The following is a 23,453-nucleotide window of genomic DNA, read 5'->3' as shown; positions in this document are numbered from 1 at the left end:
ACTCTGGATGTATCGAAAGGGCGCGAGTTTTGAAATTAGTTCAAACGCATTTACGTAACGCGTTTGCGCGTTTAAAAGCCCCGTAGTTCACTTTATTGGCACTTGTCACACCGAGTGTTCATCGCCATCGTGAGGTTTTGTTGTAATTTTGCCAAAAAACATGTTCCGTACAACAGCCCTCCGCTTAACCTCCCTCGTGAGAGGGGCTGTGCAAGTCTCAAAGCCCTCTGTGGCCACAACAACACGGTTCATGTCCGCTCACAGCACAGAGACAGACGAACAGTTCGATACGAGGTAAATTACGTAATTTGCGATTTTTGTTTGTATAACGTGTGAAGCACCCTTAAAAAATAACTAACTTGTGTAATTGTTGTATTGTAGGTACGAGAACTTCTTCAACAGGAAGGACATTGATGGGTGGGAAATCAGGCAAGGGATTAATGATCTTTGTGGGCATGATTTGGTCCCCGAACCTAAAATCCTGATTGCGGCTTTGAAGGCTTGCCGCAGGGTTAATGACTATGCTCTTGCCGTGAGGATTGTTGAAGCTGTGAAAGATAAATGTGGAGGGAAAGTCAACGAGATCTACCCCTACATCATCCAGGAAATCAGGCCCACTCTCTCTGAACTTGGAATTGATACGCCTGAGGAGTTGGGCTATGACAAGCCAGAATTGGCCCTGGAGTCAGTCTATGACATTCACTAGATGTCTGCTTAGTTAGTCAATGTATCGTGTTATTAATTAAATAATAAAACAGTATATAAGTTAAATCTCGTAATTTTCTCCTGGAAATGATGATTCCGTTACATAAGGCATTTTCAAATATCCAAAGAACGTTAAAATCACTAAAAAATACAAATCAGATAGTTGTCTATTGCGTTCGTTACGTTGGTAATCATCCAGCCTGCCATGTTTTGTGGTTCTGTCAAACTATTCACAGGTGCAATCGATTTATTTATGGTTATATATTTGGCAAAAGCCTCAGGTAAATGCACATCTTATTTTATTAATGTCAATTTAGTCGAATATTTTGAGCGCGATGTTAGTAACTTTAATTTCATCGGAAGAGAAACCGAATTAGTCGATGACGTCAAATGCTAACACTCGATTGGCTGGTTGTTTGTCGACTTAATCCGATCAAATACGAACCTCAACGGTGCCTTGCTGATGGTTGTAGGAATGAAAACGCGTGAAGTACATAATTCATAGCTTTATTTGGTTTTACAGAATTCTAGTAAAATTTACAACTGAAATTAATGATCAGGCCAAGATCATTAAAATTTCGTTACAGTGCGTAGAACCAAAGGCATTTTTATAAGTAACATAAGGCCAGTTGGTAGGTGTAATGTACAATTTTTTAGAAAATTTTATGGACAAACATCTGCCTCTTGTGCCAGCACATTAAATATAAACAAAAACAGAAGAAAGATATCTTCAAAACCGTGTAACTGGGAGTGATAACAGGAAGATATCTTTAGTGTATGTGATGTTTATATGGTGCTACAATTCGTTACCACTACAGGTAGTTGGCCATATAGATCTAAATTCTAATATACATGCATACCATAAAAATAACATTTAAAAGTTAACATGTCACACCACATTGAAACAAACTATTACATTTATTTTGTCAAAAAGTTATTAGTTACAGTGAGATTTGTAAAATATACAATGTACAGTGTTTATAATTTTACAATATGAGAAATGAACGGTTATTTAATCTAGACTTGACCTATTACATTACTAGCGTAGAATCCAGTAAATAATTGTGTAAAGTAACCTAATATTAAATTATTGTAATGAAGGTACTTTAATATGCCTTTGGCACGAAATTCTAAACCAAGCCTAATTAATATTTGGTTCTTTATATAATACAAAAATTAACAAGGTATGGAAATTCAGCAAAAGTAAAAAAGTGGTGAAATAAGCAATGCAAATGTATGGCACAAATAACAAAGGAACCATACAATACACACCAAAACAACCACCATTATACACACATAAAACCTTTCTAGTGCTTGTGTACTAACAATTAAAATACCCAGTATTAACTAAAAATAATTAACAATGTATTAAATTATTCTAAATTAATTATTACAATTTACAAGATAAACTTACACATACTATGCACATGTATAAAAAGATATAACTTAACACAGATTGACAAATAAGAAAAAAAGACGTTTTCTAATATAATATAATCAGACACGACAACACCCTTCTCTTCAACATTAGAAAACTAACATCATTACTATGCCAAAAATTGACTAGTAAATGTACGTAGTATTTTGTGTTATGTCTTAGATAAGTGGGATAACAAAACAAAACAATATTTCGAGCCAAATTATTGCAACATCACACACTCGTCAAATCTTGCCATAAAAAGTCCACGATGGCAGTAGTGTCTCAGATAATTGACAAATATAAAATTTGCACGATAAGAACTGAGATCATTGGTTAACACACAAGGCTTAGGGCAGGTTTTTTGATTACTTGGTCACGATATTTCAAGACCAAACAATTAGTTAATGAAACACCCAATGTTGTCCGACTGGTTGTAAAAAGGAAATAATTTGGAGATTTTTTCATAACAAAATAAACGGTAAATAAAAAGTTAACAATATATATTTGCGTTACATGATCACATACAAGGTTTCTCTTTGCGGCCATACATACAATGAATTTGTAAGTACTGTACAATCATCGTTGTTAGCGTTTATGCGTGGAGGTGTTCATTCACCTAAGTACTGTGATTGCAAATTGTAAAAAAGTAGACGTTTTTTGTGTAGTTATAAGTGTTCCACTTATCTAGAAACACAATCTGTGTTGAAATGGTTAAGATTTAGACCACCACATTGTTAACAGTCAAAATAATTGGAACAAAAAATAAAACCTAATTTTCATTTCTAAATATAAATAATACAGACAACTATACAAAAAAAGTAAAATTATAAATACTTCTTGATAAAAATTAATGATTTCGCAATAAAAATTTCTTTAAGATCGTGTGAACCCTCTACTGGTCACTTAATATTGTTTCTTCTGTTTTAACATCGGCAATTCCTTGCATCGCTTTTGTTAAAACAGTTGCATCCTTCAACGAGAGAACTTGTAAAACTTGTGGACCCTCCGTACCTGAACTTTGAATCATCATAGAATGAGTAGTCAACCCGCTAGGAGTCACCGCCAGTGTCTCCATGTTGTCTCCATTATTGGGCTCGACCTTATCAACAGACTAAAAGTTTTAACACCACTCAACAAACCTTGAACCAAAAACACAACCACCGATTCGCACTCACCTTTGGTACTGGGACGACCGGAGTCACACAAACTGTACCGTCGCTATTTGTATGTAGGTGCTGTATATTTGCTACCATGGTGTGGTACATCGACGCGGTTACAGGTACGGTTATCACGCCACTTACTGAAATTGGGTAACCTGAACAGAGTTATGTCATATGCAAAATAAAAGGAAAACAAGAAACAAAACAGAGAAGACGGAAACAGTGCACAGACAAACCACTCACCGTGCCCGTCCTCGCCCGTTAATATAATCTGCCCTTCCGAATTCAGCGTCGCTTCAGTCACCGAATTCAAATCAACGACTTCACCCTGAGACCCACTCTCGGATATTGCTTGGATCGTGTGCACGGGCGTGCCGTCGCCCTGCCCCGTCTGGATCTAAAACTCATCGCTGTTTCCACACGCTCGCAACAACCCACCCCAACCCGCATCCCCGATTTTGTAAAACCAAAGGACTAACTCGAGTTTTAGTTTAGCAATTTCCTTAATCGGAGTTATTTGACAACCAAAAAATCGGGAATAACGGATGTGGAGGTGATTTTGTTGCAGAACGAGAAATGGGATATTTACAGTGGCCATTCCTTGAACGTGAGCTGTGGTGCCATCTGGTAAAGTAATGATGGGATTGTTCGGATCCACTTGAACAATACTGACAGTGCCGTCGGGGTTTGTAATTGTGTGGAGTACCGTCGGGGCGTATTGGGTTGTAATCTAAAACAACTTATCCGCTGAACCGAAAATTCAGTTAACCAGATTTTGGTTAAGCCAATGAGAAGCTGCCTACTTTAATCACTGTTAAACTGAGTTGTCGGAGTTGGACCGAACCGAACGTATAAATATACGTCCACCAACATGTATGCGGGCCGTTTTGCATCACCCTGCAAAACATTTGAGATGTGATTTGGTTGCGCATAGTGGCAGAGTCTTCCCATTGGGTAGTTACGTGGTAATAAAGTGAAAAAAAAAATCTATAATAAGGAACAAAACCAAGCTAAACAGGCATCAAATGATAATAATAAAAACGGTGCTAGAAACAGAAGTTCCAAACAAAACGAAAGAGAAACAAAAGATAACTTGACAACACCCATAGTATAAAGTTCTACACACATCAACATCTGAACTATAGCCCGCAGGATCGAGGCAAACCTGCGCAGAAGACCCCGACAAGCCATCAGGCGAGGCGGCAATAATTTGGGGCGAGCCGTTAGCTTGGATCTGTATCTTATGAGTAGGTACAATCCCTGAGGAATGCATTTTTAAAACACCAACCGATGTACTGACATTCGCGTTGGCTGTCGCCGTGGCATTGGCCTTCTCGTCTTCTTCCGTAAACGCCGGTAACAGATCTTCCCTGCCGTGAAATTTGTAACAATTAATGACTATCTGCCGCAAGGCGTGCGTCCAAGATATCTAAAACAGACAACAACTAACACAAAAACTTGCACCCCGGCGCATACTTTTTGTTTTTCGTCTTCGCTCCTAGCGTCCATCCTTACGTTCGCCCACGGGAGCTCCTTCGGCCACCACGGGGGCCTTGTCGACTCGCGCCCCCACCCCGGTTTGCCCCTCCCAGTGGAGTACTTCAGCATAAGCGGGATAAACGCACGCAGCTGTGCTTGTGTCATTTTTTCAACGGGGGTTGGGATGCCGTCGATGATCAGTGGCGGCAGTTCGAACAGAGACGGATCGTCCTGCACAGGCGGAGGGGCTTGGTGGGCCAATGCGTTCTCTAACTCCTCCATTATCATGCCTCGGAGATTTTTTATTACATCTTCGAGCGGCTTCGCGCCAAACACCTTATAACTAACGTTGGGCTTGCCCGGCGTCGCCACTAATACTATAGCTTGCTGGCCGACACGCGTCGCAAATTCGTCTATGGTTTGCTGTAATGGGACAAGTCAGAAAACAAAATGACACGGCACGCACGGACGCCGACTAAAGTGCTAATTGGTAAAATTTGTCAAAGAAAAATTACAAGCTAATATAAGGGACTTGGGACTCAGATCATTTATCTTGGTTTGAATTATATTTGTTTGAGAAATTGCTTTATATTTAAACTCTTCAATACCACCAGTTTACCTCCTTATAATATTATACGTATAGGGTAGTGTCTGGAATATGATATCAATAATAGAAAAGTTATTTTAAACAGCTGCGGCTTTAATATCTTCCTACAAAGTACTAAAAAATTCTTTGTAAATATTTTTTAATGTTTACTTCGGATTATGGGTACCATTTTACATAATTCGGATTAGAGTCGTTGTCGTGATGGTGGCGCCACAAGCTCAAACAACTCAGCGTAAATCATACTCGGTTTAAAGTAACACGTGAAGTTTGGTAACAGTGTTTTTTTTTGGGTGTGTGAAACTGCAAAAGGTATGTGTTTAAAGAAAAATTTAAATGTTGTATTAAGTGCTCATATTATCACGATCCGTCAATATATTTAAAAGAAAATATTTCATTATCAGTTTTGTTTTTAAAACATTTACTAAAACGTCACTCGGAATGTTTGTATGGCGTTTCGACTTGTCTAGGGCTGGGGAAAATAATCTATTAATCAATTAATTAATCGGTTAAATAAATACTTAAGCATTATAACTTATATTTTATAAACACATACTCGTAGATACCTATATGATATCTACCTACACATATATCGCATATTTTGTTTTTGTTGCCAGTTGGAATCGGGTGTCTAAAAGTAGGTAAATATTTTACAAATAATTGTTTTATTCAACTGTCGATGAACCGATAACGTCGTTGATTAATCGATTAACCAGAATAATCGATAATCGAAATAATCGATGATTTTTAGTACTCGATTAATCGCCCATAGACCTGCTGATTTGATACTATAACATTGTTCAAATTTTTTAAGGTATTGCTCTGTGAGACATTAAAAATCAATTTTGTGAAAAAGACTCAAAAAAAATTATTGGTGCCCTTGTATCTTTAATATTAAAACGCTGATTACTCAAAAGCTATCAACTTTTGCATGATCTATTTTATCAATAATGGCGCTAAAAATTAAAGGAATTTTAACAAACAAAAAACACGATTTTTCAGAAAATTGGTTTTTAATGTCTCACAGCAATACTTAAAAATTTTGAAACAAATCAAAGTATCAAATGGTAGCGTAATTTTAATTCCCTATCGTCGAGACTATTAATTTATTTTTTACTCGACTAGAAATATTTATTTTTGCCTCGGCCAAAAACTTGAATCTCCCTGTACTAGAGAATTATTATTTCGGAAACTATTGAGTGCATTAATCCGATCTTTTTACCAAAGGTTTCTAAAACCAGAGAGATCCAATACGTGGTCAGATTTTTAATAATTCACATAGCTTTCCGCGTGGTGAAAATTTCACTGCACAACTAGTGACTTTGGAGGCCCTTTTCGCAAATATAAAAACATATTTTGCAAATTCGCTACTGCTGTAAATATACCAATTTCAAAATGTTAGCTTAAATACTTCATTAACGAGGACATATATGTTTAAAAAAAATATTTTCTGAACTTTCTCTACAATTAAAAAATTCAGTATTACTGAAGCAAGTTGTAGAGACCCATTTAAGATGGCCAAACTGATGCTTTATAAACCTGTAAGGTCCGATTTTTTGTTATCCGTACCCTTTAAAAAAACTTGCGAGAAATAAGCGAGATAGGACAGTTATAAATATAACTATAACTCAATGCTGAGCAATCACAGTATAATTTTTGCTGTTGATAACGTCCGCTAGAGGTCTCACAGTTATTTGATTTACGAATAGAGGGTTGGGTTATCCATACGTTACTGTATACTACTTTTTCCCCTTTGTGTTATACCGTTTCGATTATTATTTTCTTATCCTTATTATTTTCTTGTGTACAGACACCTATTATTTATGACTGTAAACATTTTATGCAAGTCTTATTTTGTTTTTTTTTTTGTTTTTTTGCTGAAAACCGTATAGGAAGAAGCTAGTAAAGAGAAAACATGCGCGAGATTGTGAAAAAAAAAGTCGGCGTCCATGACGACATACCCTCAGCTTCCGGAGCAGACGATTTTGCTGTCGCTTCCGTATCGAAGGGTTTGTCTCGAATGAGTGCGGCCTTTTGCGCTTTTTCGCCGAGACTATTGCGGCGGCGGCGGCAACTCCAACAGGACCTGGAAGATGAGAATTGTTAGTTCGGGCAAGAGCTAGCTTCTGGGGACGCACCGGCAGCAGCTAACTGGGCGGTGACTTCATCGTCCATCGCCGCCGTCATGAAATCGGAGGCCTCCTCGCAGGCGGAGCCCGCCGACGACTGACAATTATCGTCGTCATCGTCGGACTGGATTGACATCGGGGAACCAACAACCATTGCGATTTCTTCACTATTGGCCTGATTGCCATTAGACGTATTCATTATCAAAACCATTTACCCGCGGTGCGGAAGACGGGCCTCCTGAAACCGAAACGGCAAAAATTAAAAACGCAACACCTCGCACATTTTTGGAGTTAGGGATAACGACCGAAATTTTGGATACCTTTTTGGTTAAGAAACAAGATTTTTTTTTTCGGAAAAATTGCCAGTTTTGGGGTTTTTGGGGTGCATTGCATTTTGGAGTTAACTTACTCGGGGAAGCACAAATGCAACGATTTGGGCCTTTAAAGGTTTACAAAAATTTAAATATTTTGATTGCTCCATTGGTCTAGGGATTACTCCTTATACATGTGTTGTCATTAACGATTAACGGAGTATTATTTTAAACACTGGACCCCAAAAAGGGTAAAGGTCCAGTTTTGCTCGTTTATTGTAATAGCATCCCTGATACGTACCCAAAATATTATTCATGGGGAGCAATTTTTAGCGTGTGTTGCGTTTTTGAGGGTGAGTTTTTTCGGCATTGTTGCGTTTTTGTAAAAAGTGTGGGAGTCTGGAGCGATGTGGTTGAGGTTATGTCTAAAATAACCTACCTCGTACGATTTTTTTGTAGTTTCAATCATCTCGGATAAGATATTAGGTAATAGAGTATAGCTGTGTTAACAATAGTTTTAAAATAGCTATTAGCGTGAATATAATATTGGAATATGGGATATATGTATAAATGCTACAGTACAAAATCAATAATTGATGTTCCCCCTTGCCCCCAACATTCCCTATAGATAAAATATTTCGATTGAGGCTTTTGGGCTGGGAAATTGTTGAAAATCGTGTGTTGTGTTGATGCATTGCATTTGTGCATCGTATTTTTAACACATGCACATGAACATAAACAGTATTTGCGCAAAAGGGCAGAGCTTTGGCGCCAGACCCGCTGTTAGAAAGACATTTAACTAAAATGGCTTCCGAGGTTTGTTAATCCAAGGCGGCGGCGGCGGGCGCGAATCGCCTACTTGGATGGCCAAGTGCGCTTATTTTTTCGAGGATATTTGAGGGAATTTTGTTTGAGTGAATCGCGCGTCCTCAAGCAATGGAGCAGGCCCAGTTAAAATTATTAGTACGGCTGCGTACGCACCTGCGTGTATGTTACACATTTAACAGAAAAACATGTCTGTTACCGCATTTTTCACAATTATTTATTTCTTGCCGCACTTGCCACGTCCACAACACTTAGTACAACATTTTTACATCGGTAAATAATCGCCTTGCACAATGACAGATAAATTTACGTCACATTCTCTGATATCGATCGTAGCAGTCAGTGTTGGTAATGCCCGACATTGTTTTCACCACAAACATCGCTACTGCGTTTGCGCACTAGCAATTGAGGGAAGTTTAATATGAAAATTCACCACGAATTTAACCCTTTTTGCCCTGTTTTTCACCACCACGTTACTCCAAAACCTTCCCTTAACGTAATTACTCACCTTGCATCCCCACAAGCTCACTTTTAGAGTGTTTTGTATCATTTTGAATTAGTCGAGCAAGCTTGTCTTGTGGCGACACCTATTCGCCAGTAGCACACCACATTTTAGAGGAAAATTAAAACTCCACTAGAATTATTTATTTATTTTATTCCAATCGATTAGTTGTAAATGGTTCGAAAACGATACAAACATCGTTTTCAATAAGTAAACAGTAGTTATTACAACTTTAAAGCACCAACAGCTTGGTTCTTCCAGTGTGGAAAATTCTCGAATAATCAGTGGCGCGCGTCAAGGTTTGAGATGACGCATCTAAAAATTAGTCAAAATCTCACTTCCCACCAATGTACGGCTTTATATTTATTATCAAATAATAAGATTAAAGAGACCGACCACAATTTATATATTTAACCAGCATTACGTAACGATTTTATATAGATTTCAGTCACACATTAGCATTACCGGCTTGAATACAAAAATTTAGATCAGGGCCCAATTGAATTTAGAGATAATTCTGTCGATTATAAACCGTATTAAAGCGGTTGAACCGATCACCATAAATTAATATGTAGTTGTTTTTTGAAATTTAAATGTGTTTTTATCTAATTATCATAAATTAAATTTTTTTCTATTTTTTAGGTTGGCGCTATTTTGGCACGCATGCGTGTTTGTTTAATAAATTGGCCACTGTAGCAGTTTGCAGTTAGGTTAGGGATGTTTTTAATGTTGCAAATGTATAAAAAAGAGCAAAAACTGCTTTTATTTATCACCAATGTGATATGTAAGTTTCCGATATAAAACCAATAAATGGAGAATGTGTTTGCAAGTCACTCCGATCTCTTGGACTCCTGCTTTGAGGAACTGGACTATGAGTACAGTGACGAAGAAATTGACGATTTAGATGATTCTTTCACGTCTGAAAGTGGAATTTGTACGCAGTCCGCCTCCCCGTCTTCAATACATTTGGATGAAAGTGAAAATTTGCCGTTCAAACTGAGAAGAGAATTAATAAAGTTTGATAAAGTGCCATCAAAACTGTTGGACAAACGCAAATGGAAAACCCCTAAGGCGGGTTATATAAAACTGTGGCGGATTAGGTCGTCAGATGGTTGTTTTGATATGAGGAGACGATGTTCGACTGATTCTGGAGGGTGAGACTCACCATGTGCCCTTGTTGAAACTAAGTGTTTCATTTTAGACAAAATGAACGTGTTGTAAAAAATATTTGTTCACTCAAAGCCGTAATTGGATCAAATTTACCCTCTAGGTAACTCAATATTGTGGAAATTTTCGTTTTTAATATTTTTGTTTACGTAGGACTAGTGATACCAAAAACAGGGCGTATAAAGAATCACCTGAGAGGTATAAACTGAAAGAAGTTGTCCCTCAATAATTTTTGTTTTGTAGTATTGACGCGTCCATTAGCATCACTTTCTTTAATGATTTGAGTTGCAAAAAAAGTCCCAACGTTGGTAAGTAATCCCTATGACTGATGTATTACCTAAGTGACATCACTAATTTGTATATATTTTGTTAAGATTTGTACGTTTATTAATACTGGTAATGATTGTTTTGTTGTGATTTATTTATAGTATATATTAAAGTCAGAAGTTGGCTGCTTAAGAGGAACTTTTCAACTTTAACGTTAGTATTCTTGTTATTTTTTATATTTTTTCAATAAACTTCCTAGGTATAACAAAATAATCTTTCTGCCTGTTTTCAAAAGTCCCTCTAAGGAAATTAAAAGATAAAAATAGTAAAAGCAAGTTCAAACATTCACCGTTACATGGCAGTCTGGGAAGGAAAGGTTGAGATGGGTTTGGATGCAAAATCAGTTTGATAAATATATTAGTTTTAATTAAAACTATGCAATTCATTTAAGATATGGTGAAGTCTAGTATGAATTGTACATACAACAGACAATCAACGTTTGACAAATAAACAATGCTTGATAACTGTTCTACACATGTTGCTTAAAATTGAATACATTAGTAGTACTACATTTTCTATATTTTCATAATAACTTACAATTAATTATTTGTTTTAATTGGAAGACTCAGTTTTAGTATAGTGTAGTTAAGTTACGAAATAAGTTAGCATAATTCGATCTAACCAAAATGGCTGTATCAAACACACTATACTAATGACAATTTCATTCACCCCACATTACAAAATAATTAACTTTTAATTACAAAATTCACCCTACCTACATGTACATTAGTAGACTAATTAATGTCAATTATTTAAAATATTTATGTTACAGTACCTGAAATAAATTTCATCCATTAATTGTATCTAGTAATGTACAAATTCTAATCTTACAATGTACAAATACTTTGACACATATCATACCAAACGAAAGCAGAACTCGTTAGATTTGTCGTCTTAATGTTAAGTAACAAAGGATGAAGTCAGTAGAAAAACTGGCACTTACAATTGTAATTAGAAAATATGAACGCGATCAAACATAACTACCATAGTGTATTTATTAAATTTAGACTTGAACTAATCGTACGACACACAGATTTGTTTTATTATTTACAACAGCAGATTATGTCGACTACTCTACGTAACCTGTATGCCAATATTCACAGTTTTACTATAAGTATTGTCATAGTTACAGGTCGCTCAATCCCGTGGTGCGCGCCAAAATAACAAAAACTTCGCCCACCACCACACCGATTGCGCGATCAGTACATTTCCCTCAAACAAATCAACCAACGGAAAGTTATTGTCGTAATCAAATACATTAATCTAAATAATACGGAATCGCGATTTTCCTTGTGAAAATCACAGGTTAATAGTACAACATTTGATATGTACAAATACACCCAAAATTACTTTCACATTTTATAAATTATATAAAAAATTCAACTAGTTTTTACGACTTTTGTCAATATATATACTTTTTAAAAAACTGCTCTATTCTATCCAAATAATACAATCCTTCGATTTGTGATATGAGTAAATGAAATGTATGAACGTGTTATATAAGAAATTTCATTGTAGTCTATTAAATGCAACAATAGTTGCCTCTTTACGTTTTAAAGGTATTTAGCTTAGGTATAACTTACAATCACGACAAAACGGCCAAAATGTAGCGCATTGCGCTGATAATAAGCAAAGTCGCGACGTTTGCAACTGGAATCGATGCCTTACCACAAATATTTATCTCACTCTCCTGCAGCAAAACAATCGTTACTCCCACCAAACAAAAACTACGACTTACCTCAGGGTGGTAATTAATACACTTCGGTGGACGTCTTCTATATAAACTATCCTTAGGTTTATGCAAACAGCCTCCGTTCCCTGTATCGTATATCAGTTCATGTGGGGTAATACTAAACTGCTTACTCCCACAAGGACACATGGTGTCCACAACCAACAAAATCAAATTACTATGCGGAATTTTCTGAACACTAAATGGCCTAAAACAAAATACACACTCAGCCATATCCCGGCTCGTCTTGACACTTTCCAAACGAATTTAAAAAATATTTCAATTAGTTAAAAGTATTTAGTGTGAATAACCCTGCAAGTGTTTAAAACATTTTTAGAATATCACGCAATGCTAGTTGAGACCCTTTTACATGTATGTAATTATGATGATAAAAAGATAAAAAAACAAACGACGTCATAACAGCAGAGTGCGTGGTTTACTTGTCATTTAATTTTGCAAAATATTATATTATACCGATCATTTCTAGTTTTTTACTTAATTAATTAAATACTGATAATTTATTGTTTTTTACTGAATAAAATCGAATTTATTACTGATCACTTTATTACTACCCTTTTTATTATGAGCTATTTTCAAAACCCGGTCTTTGAGGTTTTTAAAATAATTGGTGCAGTCGGTAGGATCATAGCGTCTTTTAAATTTTAAAATTCATAACGTTAGGAAGGAAAAAATTCGAGGCCTGGGTCTTACCTTTCGCAAGCTGTTACGTGACAGTTCGTGAGTTTGCCCTTTAAGGGGTCGCTTTGTCCGCTCACATTCAACTTGTCTGGTTGGAGGACATAGAGGTCGACCTTGCGGTCGCAAGGCCTGACCCCAAATTGGCTCATATCGACCCCTTCCATGGGGTCGGATTCATAAGGAGGGATAAAGGAAGGAGTATTCGTATAAGGGGGTGGAAGTATGGGGTCCTGCTCCCCGATCACGTCTTCGCCAGTCGGGAATTGATCAAAATTGGGGTCGTACTCAGGGTAGATTTCTAGAAAGGAGAGTGAGCAACTCGACTCGTCGTTTGCATACCCACCATCGTCTTGGGCGTAAGCGATCGCAGTTCCGTAAGCCGCCTCGATTTTGGCAAGCAGTAACCACGAAAACTTGACCAAGTACTTGAAAAATGACTTGATCGGGTCAAAAGGCTGGACTTGATACGCGTCGCCACTGTAGTGACTTTTGCTATTGGAGCAAGCTCCTTGGTAGTCATACACGGTTATTTTCTTGTATATGCGGTCCTGGACCAGCGAATCCATTATAGTGCCGTCGATCTGGCCAAAGAACTGGCCCGTGTGCTCGGACCGTTCCGAAATTATCACGAAACCATTATTGTCAAGCACGTAGCAATCCAACTTTTCACTTGCGCACGTTTTGTGGCATGTTGTGGTGCCGGTGCACTGGAATTTCGCGTCAAAGTCGGCCTAAAGTCTCAAACTTTCGTACCTTGGAGGTGATGTTTAGGAAATGAGAAGCCAAAGTTGTGTGTTGGTACTGTATTCCGACAACGGCAGCCGGTGCCCTGTGGCCATTATGTTCGACAAAAACGGCATGAGTCGCTGTGATTAGGGGATTCTCCTGTAAATTGCTGTCGAAGGGTACGGAAAAAACGAAACTTTCGGGCTCGATGGAGTGCTGGTCGACGGCACGCTTGTACCACGTCTCGTCCATGGCTTTCACGTTTGTCTCGCTAAAATGGCTAAAAAGCGGTCAACACCCGGCACATTACACGCACAACTCAACAGTTAAGGCCTGACACTTACGGTTGTTGTGCCTTTTCGCCAGGTGTGACATGGTCGGTCCACCTAAGCAACCCGCTTCGTGTGGCAACGAAAGTCAGTGTTTTTCCAAAGATTTGGTGCCCCTCGCTGAAAATACAACAATATTAGGCGCGCTCGCGAGCTGGGTTTTAGGGAAGCCTAATTAACCCTGAAAAGTACCTAGAAGTAATTAGGAGACTAAACTCGTGCAGTGTCCCAGTGTAGTACCTAAAATTCGTAATTTTTTCCACTTGGTTGAGACTACAACTTACCCTCCTGCCAGCTTTGAAAGAGTTAATAAGTGGAAAAAATTGGGGTACGAATTGGAATGCAAATGTGTGAGACTGTAACTAGTACTATCGTAATAATTTGAAGCATTCATTATCTCAGGCGGATGATTGAGGACGTGCCACCTGGGCTGGGTAATGAATGCTTCAGATGGTTTAGATCAAAGAACACTAGGATCTTCTTGATGACTTTACCTTTGCAACTGTACCAAAAGTGTGCCAATAGGGCTAATGTGCAGAGAAAATTAGTAAATTAACTCGTTAAGACTAGTTAGTGCATTTATTATATCACATTAGTTCAGTGGTGGGAAACATGCACAAAGTTTTCGGGAAACTTACTGGTCGTCTTCGGTTCGCGTGTGGTGTCGTTCTAACGATTCAGTCACCATCGCGTCCAGAACTAGCGACTGGAGCAAGTTTTTGTCGCCTGAAACAACGCGGGTCAGTTATTAAACCCGCTTAAAACCACTTACAGAAGTAGGCATCTTTGTCCTTTTTGGTCGTTTGGTGGTGGTGCTCCCTTTGCGAAGGCGACCGCGGCCGCAGAGACATCCATTTCCACCCCGGACGTCTACTCCGGGATAAAAAATGCAAGACCCGCTCCTCCGCCGTTCGGAACCACTGCTCCCCGGAGGTGCCACTTGTGTACTCACAGTAGACCCTTTGAACACACCTTTTGTTACACCAGAATGACTACAACAATTATTACCAATCAGGGTGGACTTTCCAGTTGTTGCCTTTGAAATAATCGGTCACTGCAAGGCAAAATTTAGCATTTCCAAGCTGGGGGTTTAAGGAACTTACCGTTCCGTTGGCTGTGTTTGATTTCTTGCTCGGCTAGTAGCTCATACATGCCGTAGCGTTCCGGGATCGCTAGTCCCAGCGAGAAAGGCGTGCCCTCAATGGGGGTATAGAAATATTTGTGCCGTCGTGTTGTCACGCGACGCTGGAAGTCCAAAATTAACCAAACACCAACACTCAATTTTAGGACTTACCACGTTGTCGTAGTGGATCTTGACCCCTAATTCTGTCTCCCCTTCTTTTTGCTGGATCATGTCGTACCTTAGCTAAAGAATCGATTGATAAAATTTTGACCAAAGTTACGACCAACTTACATCGAGGAGAACAGAATGGTTCTCTCGAGGCCCGTTTTCGTTTTCGACCAACTCGACTTCAGTCAGATCGACTGAAATGTACTGCGGTTCGAGTGTTTCGTCGTACAGTTCGTTATTTTGCTGCAAATTAAGTTCGGTTAAGTGTTTGAGCTCAATTGCAAGTTACCAAAGGCCTCAAGTCGGGATGGTACAACACGTGGCCGTTATTATTGATAATGAAGGAATAGCCATTAACACCGAGCTGAAAACACGAATTAGCCAAGCGGTGTGTTTGCGAAAAACGTACCTTATACGGCGGCACCAATTTTTTGATTTGGTCGATCGACACATCCGTTCCAACCACACCTAACAAATTAGCCACTCGGACCTGGAACAAAGTCTTAGATTTTGATTTTCGGCAAAGATTTGGGTACCGTGTGGTTGCGTCGATCGAAGACCGGGGTGGTAACTGTGGTTATCAGTTGGCCAACTTTGTCATTTAGGAAGCTATCGGCCTGCGAAATTTTTTGTAAATTGTGATTTGTGGCAGTTGCGACTTACCCGACCACCCACGTATGCAGGGGTCCACTGGATGGGGTGATCCGTCTGGTACATGACCATGGGTCTGGCTAAGACTTCGATATAGTGGAGGACTTTTTGATTGATTTCGTCAAAATTTTCTATCCTCGTGTAGTAGCCTACAAGTGGTTAAACGTACTGTAATTGCGCTTACTGACTTCAAATTAATAATTGCGAGGTTTATTGTTATTAATTATTAGCGCAGTTACCTTTGTTTGCGCAGGCCATCCAGCGCATTTCGTGCGCGCTGCTGGAGTCTTTCCCCACGAGGTAGGTGAAAATTCTGACTGGGTAATGCGGGAAGTTGTACATTTTGAAAATCTCCTGGTAACTGGAGGGTGGTCCGTCAGTGATGAGCATGATCGCTTGGTTGCACTGACAGCCCTGTCCCGTCCTGTTATACTGAAATAAAAAATTGATTCAAGCTCATTGACCTCAAGTCCTCGCTCACTTTATGTAAGATTTCGAATCCTGTAACAAGTGCCGCCGTAAAATTGGCAATATTCTCCGATTTAAACGTCGAGAGAGACTCTTTCAACCAGCGAACATTCTCGTTGTTGGCCTTAAACCAATTTATTAAATTCCGCAAATCGACTCATGTCGCCGTCTTACTTGCACAAGCATGTCTTTGAAACAGGGAACGGTTTCCTCGGTTATATCCGAAAACTTGAAAACGTTTACGAAATCGTTGTCTCCTAACGTATTTAAAATAGATTCGGTTGTTGCTCGGGCGAGGTTAGATTTATGACCACTCATTGAGCCAGAGTTGTCAATAAGGATTACGATATCCTTTGGCGATGTTGCTGCAGAGACGTACCACGCCGAGGAGCGAAAATCGTAAACGTTTCGAGAGCTTCTGGGACGCTGCCAGACCGTCGACATGTCCACAGGGGGCCACGCAATACCTGTTGAATGCGTTTTTATTTTGGACGGGAATTTTTATGCATTTTGGGATAGATCAGTTAATTTTGTGGACCGCTACCTGGATATCTCCTTAGAAATCCGGTGCCGCTCCCGAAGAATTGCCAGGAGAGGGAAGGATCGTCCTCGTAGTTGTGTATGAAAAGGGGGTCTAAATGTTCGGACCACTGGATCGCGTTTATAACTTCGGGATCTGGTGGAAAACAATATTTGTAACGATTTTTGGGGATTAGGGGTTATCTTACCGTATTCTTCAACATTTGGTGGGATTAGAACGGTACTAAGACTAGTATTAACTGGTAAATGGTCGAAATGAGGATTCGGCGTTAGCATCATTTCTCTCGTGCCCTCGACTGGTCGTCCATCAGGACCAAACGAATTCAGTCTTTTGGCGTTATAATAACGAAAGGGTTGTCCGTTATCTGTTTGTGGCGTCAGTGCAGCTTGTTCAGCTGATTCGGTTATCCTCTGGGAAAAAGTAGTGTTTAGCGAATTAAAGGAGCGAGTTAGTGGGGCGTCCTTACCCGAACGGCTTCAATTTTGAAGCTCATCATATTCTGGACTTCTTTCGCCATGTCTCTTATCAAGAGTAAACCGTCTTTTCGTGCAACTTTGATATTTTCGTCGTGGTATTTCTGGAATAAATTAGTTTGTAAGCAAGCAGAGTTAAAGCAATTGATTTTGATGGTCAACTCTGCGCAGTATATAAAATCCTCACAAGCTCCACAGCTTCGAATAATAAAACAACTGAGACCTGCACGAACTTTGGGAAGCTTCAAACGTGGTTTACCGACATATTTCGGGATTATTCACTAACACAAAGACTTATTTACCTCGGGGAGAGCTCTTGTGATCTTATAGATTAGCCTATTTATACATATAAAAGCGGTTTCGACCATTTCCAAATTTATTCAAGCCTGAAATTTCAGAAAAACTTTTCTTTTCCAAGATTTATCCGTGAGACAAAGCTAAAAATGACAAAAACATTGGATAATGGCGAGCGCCGACGTCGAGATTGGAAATTCAATTAAATTCGGGGAGGGTTAATTTCACGATATTCATTGTAAGCTCATAACCGAGAATTTCGATGCGTATACCTTCCAGGACCAATTACTGTCATTTCAATCGAATTTTCTTTTACTCCGTTACTTCCACCAGACTTCGGCCGATAGCACGCCCTACCCTCAAATCACACTCGACCACTCTTTTATACACAATTTCCAAATTTCATTACCCTCACTATACTTTTAATTAAATTTCACAAAGGCACACATTTTACCACAGGACATCTCGCATAATCGAATGCACGTCAGGTAAGATCGCATCGCCGCTACTTTATCTACTGCCCGTTTTCAGTAAGTTTTTATACAAAAAGTATAAATTTGAGACTTATTCTACCTCAAAAAAGCAATGCGCTATTGCCATAAAGGTTAAAAACCGACAATCCAAAACAGTTTAGGACCCCGATGACGTAATGAGGAACAGACTATCAAAATGTATCTTGTCCAAAATAAAGCTTGCTTTGAAAAACAAAGATGTGAAAAAGTCAAAAATTTTATAAATTCCGTTTTTGTAAAACTGTTCCTCAAATGTTACTTTTACTGTCAAACCCCTATAATTCGAACGAATTAGACAAGGGGTTTTCAGGATATCGATCTTTATATATATTTTTTTAAACTAAAATAAATAACCAGCAAGCATGTAAGTCTGCTGAAATTTTTTTGCTATATCTCAGAAACTAATAGTCGAGTAAAAATCAGCGTTTGCTACTAAATTTTCTGTATTTTTCTCTGCATGTGATTTTTTACAATGGTTATAGGCGCTCTCAGTTTGTTTTTTTTGTTTTGGGCAAGGCTCCAATTACTACAAATTTGTTTGAAAGCAAAAATTAATTGAGACGCACAAACACGGTATTTATGCACATTCAAAAATAAAAAAACTGTAATTATGTATAGATTTTTAGCGATTTTGTTACATAATTTTTGAATATCAAATCGGGGTTTATCGTGGAATCTTTGATTAATATCTAAAGCTGCCTAATTGCTAATTAGTGTAAAATTTGTTTGGGAAAAATTAAACAGTTGGGACTGTTTAAGCGCCAAAAATAATATCATCAAAGGGTGTTTTTGCTCATTAAACAAAAGCGGTGTTATTGGGGATGTCGGTGAAACAAATTAATTTGGGGTGGGATGACGAGTTATAAAAATTCTTACCCTCTGTAGCTCCTTCAGTCTTGTGGACATTTTTCCATACTCCCATAAATCAACTCCGAATTTGAGCGCCCAGTTCCGTACTCTATAAAAAAGCAAAAACCAGGATTGTATTTGGATAAAACGGAATTAAATGCGGCGCAGCGATTGGTATTTGTTGAAATTGAAACACATTAGGAGTGCGATATCGATTTCGGCTGTAAAATTATGAAGGTATAAGCATTATGAAAATTGTAGATTACGGCATTTCTCAATCTAAAAGGCAAGAATAGTCCCCTCTAGCCTGGCAAGAACGATAGTAGGGGTAGATCAATACACCCTCTACCTCTGGCATAACATACCCTTTCCTGTCTTATGCTCTGACCCTTGCTGTCCTACGGGAATCACTCCTTAGACCCTCCACATGACAATATTTTTTGAAAAGGCATAAAATTTCATTAAGGGCCGGAGCGACAAGACGAACGGGGATCTAATTGTGTCAGTGGTTTTTTCACGCGAGATTTCTCTTAACCTTAAATCAACAAAGTATAAAGAGCCTGTTTGCTCGCTAATGAATAAATTTCCCATAGTCTCTGCAAATTTATGGTTACAGCGAATGCCGCGCAAAATAGGAAAAAAATTGTAACTTGCTTACACATAAAAATTAATAAGCTTGCCCATGCTACCTCGGAATTAATTAAAGTGGATTTTACGCAACTATCGAAAAATTCCAAACTAGCGCGGCCAAGTGACAGATGTTACATCCTGAACCACTTGTGGGCCACAATTGCTTCAATTTCGACAAAAGTGGCATTGAGAGGAATCTAGAAATGATAAAAGTGTTTCCTCCGAATCTTAAAAATATTTTGCCATTGTAAACCTGATTAAATCAATAACTGGCGCGTGCTATACTTTAATTATTTCCTCGCAGAATTTTCAAAATTCTGGCGTGACATCGCTCTCTTTTGGCCGATTTTGAGCAAAATTAAATTGTAATTGGCGAAAAACAAGGATGTTCCATGTCAGACTGAAACTCGTTATTAAGCCACAGCAAATATTCGCGATCCTAAGGTGACTTAGTGAGCCACAAACCACTGCAACTTGCATTATTAGTCTCACATAGTTGCTCGATACTGCAACAATGTATCGATTTTTTCATTTGCAAAAACAAAATTGAATGAAACGCACTCGCTAGAGAGAATAAAGGGGATTTATAAGAAAACAGTAAATGGGGTGAAAGTGAATAGAGAGGAAAGTGAAAGATTTTGGACAGTAAAAGGATTGAGACTGGGATGCTTCTTAGTTCAAGCTTAATTTCATTAGATTTAGCACATTTAGCAAATAAATTAAGGCGACTTGATTAACTTTGTGGATAGTACGGCACCGAAAAGTGGTGACCAAGCGCCCGAACGCAATTTTAAATCGAGCCAAATTCCGCGAGTTATGAATCTTTTGTAATAAAATGTTTCTTATTTCAAAGTGTTGAAGAATGTTCAACTCTCCGCGCGCATTTTATTAAATCTCTCTTTGCGAGAAAAGTCGAGATTTTCGGCTAAACCGGAAAAAGGTAAGCGGTTACACTGTTTAATTAATTTCGGGTTTTAAGACACGTCAAGTATCAGCCAGCCACGAAATCGATACACGACTCAAATGGAAAATTGATGAAAACGGTTGCCAAAAATAGGTTTCACTGATAAAACGGCTTATCGTCTCGAAGGCGCTATTTTATTTAAAAACGCCTTTTAAGCTGTCACCAGACTGATTCAAGCCTTTTTCCAGCAACATGTGACTCCGGGCTTTAACATAATCAAATCCCGATTTGTGTAAACACTGTGTAGCTACTTATGTATGAATATCATAATCGCATTAATTATGCCATGCCGCGTAAGACTGAGAAAATGGAATTAAATTGGGCCAAACAGTATTCCAATAAATTTTCCATTTCTTTTCGAACTGCGACGGCTGTATTGGTTAATAAATGCGTTCCAACTTAAGTTCTTGCTGATATACCGAAGTGAAAGAGACACAAAATAATAGGGAGATAAGGGAGAATGGCGCACGAGCTGCGGTTAAATTTGGAGAATAAAACAAATAATTTAATTTTCACTTAGTATTGTGTGGCTGTTGTGTAATTATTATGATAAAATTAGGCGGAGTAGTGGGGTTCCCCGTGTGTTAGTTTGGGCGGATTTGCATTACAAGTAAAAACTTGACAAATTGTACGCATTATGTGAGTATAAAAATGGAATAAATTTGTATGTAAATCGTTGCTCAACCCCAATATCTTTGCCGACAGTACGACAATAAAAAAACAAAATTAAATTTTTCACATTTACGGAACTCGTGTAGAAATATTATCGACGTCAGTTTGAAATGTTTTTTAATTTAATTTTCGGGCGCACAAATTTTTGTGACGTTTTGGTGACTTTTCACCTGGCTGGGGTTAGTGCGTGGCTTTGGAAGAATGTAATAAATGTGAGACGGCGAATGCCAGATGGATAAGAAATTTAATATGAAATGGAACATTTCGGAAAATGGTGCTAATTAACAAAAGCACACTTTTCTAACTATTATTAATAGTAATGGCGGCTACATTAAAAGTTTAATGGCAGAGATGTACAAGGTGATTAGAGGCAAATAGCCGCCATTAAACATAGCTAAGAACAATTGAGTGTCGGCAGTAAAAAAGGAAAAGGCGCAATATTTGCTATTTTCGTTTCTTGTGACAGCGAGTGAATGAAGTTTCGACTCTTAAATGCATTTGGTGCGTGTCCAAAATTAATGTAAATACTTAACTCGGGGGCGAATTCGGCTCCACGTCACCTATTCAGTATGCAAACGTGACGCCAGAAATTACCGATTATCTGCTATAAAATACAAATCTGCATTGTTTTATGACAAATGTGTTCAATGGCAAAGTTCTTCCAACTTCATACAAAGGCTTAATTCGGTCCGTGCAGACAAAGATTTATTTTTAATGAAATTTTGCGAGGGCTTTGGGGCGATCGTTAGAAAAGTGTAACAGTTTTTCCCGGTGATTTTGTTTTTAGAACCCCATTAAGTGTCAGAGAACACAAAATCAATAAGTATCTTCTAAAATATGCAAATAAAAAGAGTGGAACCGAACATAAAAGGGTTCTAAGACTTAACAACAAGCAAATAAAGTGTTGCGAGTGCGATAGAATTGTCAAAAAATGCAAATAGTTGTTGGTTTTTCGGTGTCGTGAACCAGGCGAATCGTGGTATTTACTTGTCAAATATCAGTTTTATTAGGTTATGGGGGTAAAATATAGTTACTAAGCTTGTCACGTTTAGGAGATGACTGTGCCACCCGGAAGTTTTACACGTGATTCCGATTTCACTAGTTTAATGAAGTTGTTTTGTTAGTGAAATAAGCACCGTGGAAAAAGCAGAGCGCCGTTTTCGTCGGGGGGTTGATCGAGCGGAGGGCCACAAAGCTCGGCAAAGCAGGGGAAAAATTCGAGCTCCGTGGCTTTAATTGCGTATTTTGAGCAGGTTATTACGTCAGAGGGTTATAAGATCCGGCTCTTACTCGTTATGGGGGATGTCTTCACCCTGATCCATGAAAGCGGGGCATATTCGCACCAGGAAAACCACCACAACGTAGAATAGTTTTTTGAAGGTCCTGCGTCGCACAAGACTCGCACACACCATGTTCACAGCGATTTTACACAACTTCCGGTCAATCTGCGAGGGTTAAGCGGTCTTCAAGGGGCATCTTGATCCGTCTCGCCGGGGGTGGGCTTTTTCATCGCCTTCCTGCGCCTTTTCCACTCGAACACGCACTAATTTCGCTTAGTTTTCACATATTAATTTCATTTCAACCGTGAGCAAGGGTGAATTGTACCGGTGGCGTTTAGGCTGTAGTACACACCCCGAGTCGGCCTAATCTATTTGGGGGTTGCATTCTTGCGCCGACGCCGCCCTCACTACATTACGGAAAACTCCAATCGCACCGGAGCGAGACGACGATACCCCGACACTTTTCCAGGACGCGTATTTACGCCACACACCACCGAATTTCGCATTTTCCCCCACAAATCATTTATTCGGAAATCATTTTTAAATTAAACCTTTGGTGTGAGAGCGAACTTGCACAACTTATTGCCGCAAGTTATTGCGAGAGTGGCGGCCGTTGGCCGTGTTTAATGGCGACTGTTTAAAAATGGCGAGGGGAAAATTAGGTTTCGGACAGGTAAATAAATTAATGAATTGTGTTTTCCATGCGATAAGCGTGC

The 23,453-nt window shown here is 38.7% G+C and overlaps 4 protein-coding genes across 13 annotated transcripts; 2 read left to right on the top strand and 2 right to left on the bottom strand.

Annotated features, from left to right (window-relative positions):
- The first annotated feature begins 65 nt into the window (after positions 1-65).
- Positions 66-771, top strand: LOC658699 (cytochrome c oxidase subunit 5A, mitochondrial). The gene is made up of 2 exons (XM_008202153.3): positions 66-294; positions 382-771. Exons 1-2 carry the CDS (start codon positions 161-163, stop codon positions 704-706), a joined length of 459 nt encoding a protein of 152 aa, XP_008200375.1. The 5' UTR covers positions 66-160; the 3' UTR covers positions 707-771.
- A 425-nt stretch (positions 772-1,196) lies between these two features.
- Positions 1,197-8,991, bottom strand: ewg (erect wing). Of its 9 annotated transcripts, none has more exons than XM_064359406.1 (9): positions 8,790-8,991; positions 7,507-7,735; positions 7,330-7,454; positions 4,762-5,187; positions 4,412-4,714; positions 3,875-4,015; positions 3,529-3,682; positions 3,301-3,440; positions 1,197-3,236 (listed from the first exon to the last, which is right to left on the bottom strand). In XM_064359406.1, the coding sequence occupies exons 2-9, from the start codon at positions 7,706-7,708 to the stop codon at positions 3,018-3,020; spliced, it is 1,710 nt and encodes a 569-aa protein (XP_064215476.1). In that variant the 5' UTR covers positions 7,709-7,735; positions 8,790-8,991; the 3' UTR covers positions 1,197-3,017. The 9 variants fall into 9 exon arrangements, with proteins under 9 accessions (XP_064215476.1, XP_064215480.1, XP_064215479.1 ...); XM_064359410.1 differs by having other exon boundaries at positions 3,301-3,425; positions 8,790-8,990; XM_064359409.1 differs by having other exon boundaries at positions 1,197-3,224; positions 8,790-8,989.
- A 22-nt stretch (positions 8,992-9,013) lies between these two features.
- Positions 9,014-12,915, top strand: LOC103314901 (uncharacterized). The gene is made up of 6 exons (XM_008202143.3): positions 9,014-10,289; positions 10,337-10,405; positions 10,456-10,500; positions 10,546-10,610; positions 10,731-10,782; positions 10,829-12,915. Exons 1-6 carry the CDS (start codon positions 9,946-9,948, stop codon positions 10,887-10,889), a joined length of 636 nt encoding a protein of 211 aa, XP_008200365.1. The 5' UTR covers positions 9,014-9,945; the 3' UTR covers positions 10,890-12,915.
- Positions 10,974-23,161, bottom strand: stol (stolid). Of its 2 annotated transcripts, XM_015979093.2 has the most exons (24): positions 22,748-23,161; positions 19,219-19,300; positions 17,530-17,640; positions 17,251-17,473; positions 17,067-17,198; positions 16,697-16,989; positions 16,536-16,646; positions 16,294-16,486; positions 16,067-16,203; positions 15,940-16,020; positions 15,813-15,893; positions 15,693-15,767; positions 15,527-15,646; positions 15,407-15,478; positions 15,216-15,357; positions 15,121-15,166; positions 14,885-15,072; positions 14,751-14,838; positions 14,607-14,639; positions 14,128-14,232; positions 13,811-14,063; positions 13,401-13,764; positions 13,070-13,355; positions 10,974-12,566 (listed from the first exon to the last, which is right to left on the bottom strand). In XM_015979093.2, exons 1-24 carry the CDS (start codon positions 22,867-22,869, stop codon positions 12,215-12,217), a joined length of 3,690 nt encoding a protein of 1,229 aa, XP_015834579.1. In that variant the 5' UTR covers positions 22,870-23,161; the 3' UTR covers positions 10,974-12,214. The 2 variants fall into 2 exon arrangements, with proteins under 2 accessions (XP_015834579.1, XP_015834582.1); XM_015979096.2 differs by lacking the exon at positions 14,607-14,639 and having other exon boundaries at positions 22,748-23,159.
- Positions 23,162-23,453: the final 292 nt, after the last annotated feature.

This window comes from Tribolium castaneum, chromosome 10 (genome assembly GCF_031307605.1).
Source record: "Tribolium castaneum strain GA2 chromosome 10, icTriCast1.1, whole genome shotgun sequence".
Taxonomy (NCBI): Eukaryota; Metazoa; Arthropoda; class Insecta; order Coleoptera; family Tenebrionidae; genus Tribolium; species Tribolium castaneum.
This window is presented reverse-complemented; position numbering and strand designations above follow the sequence as displayed.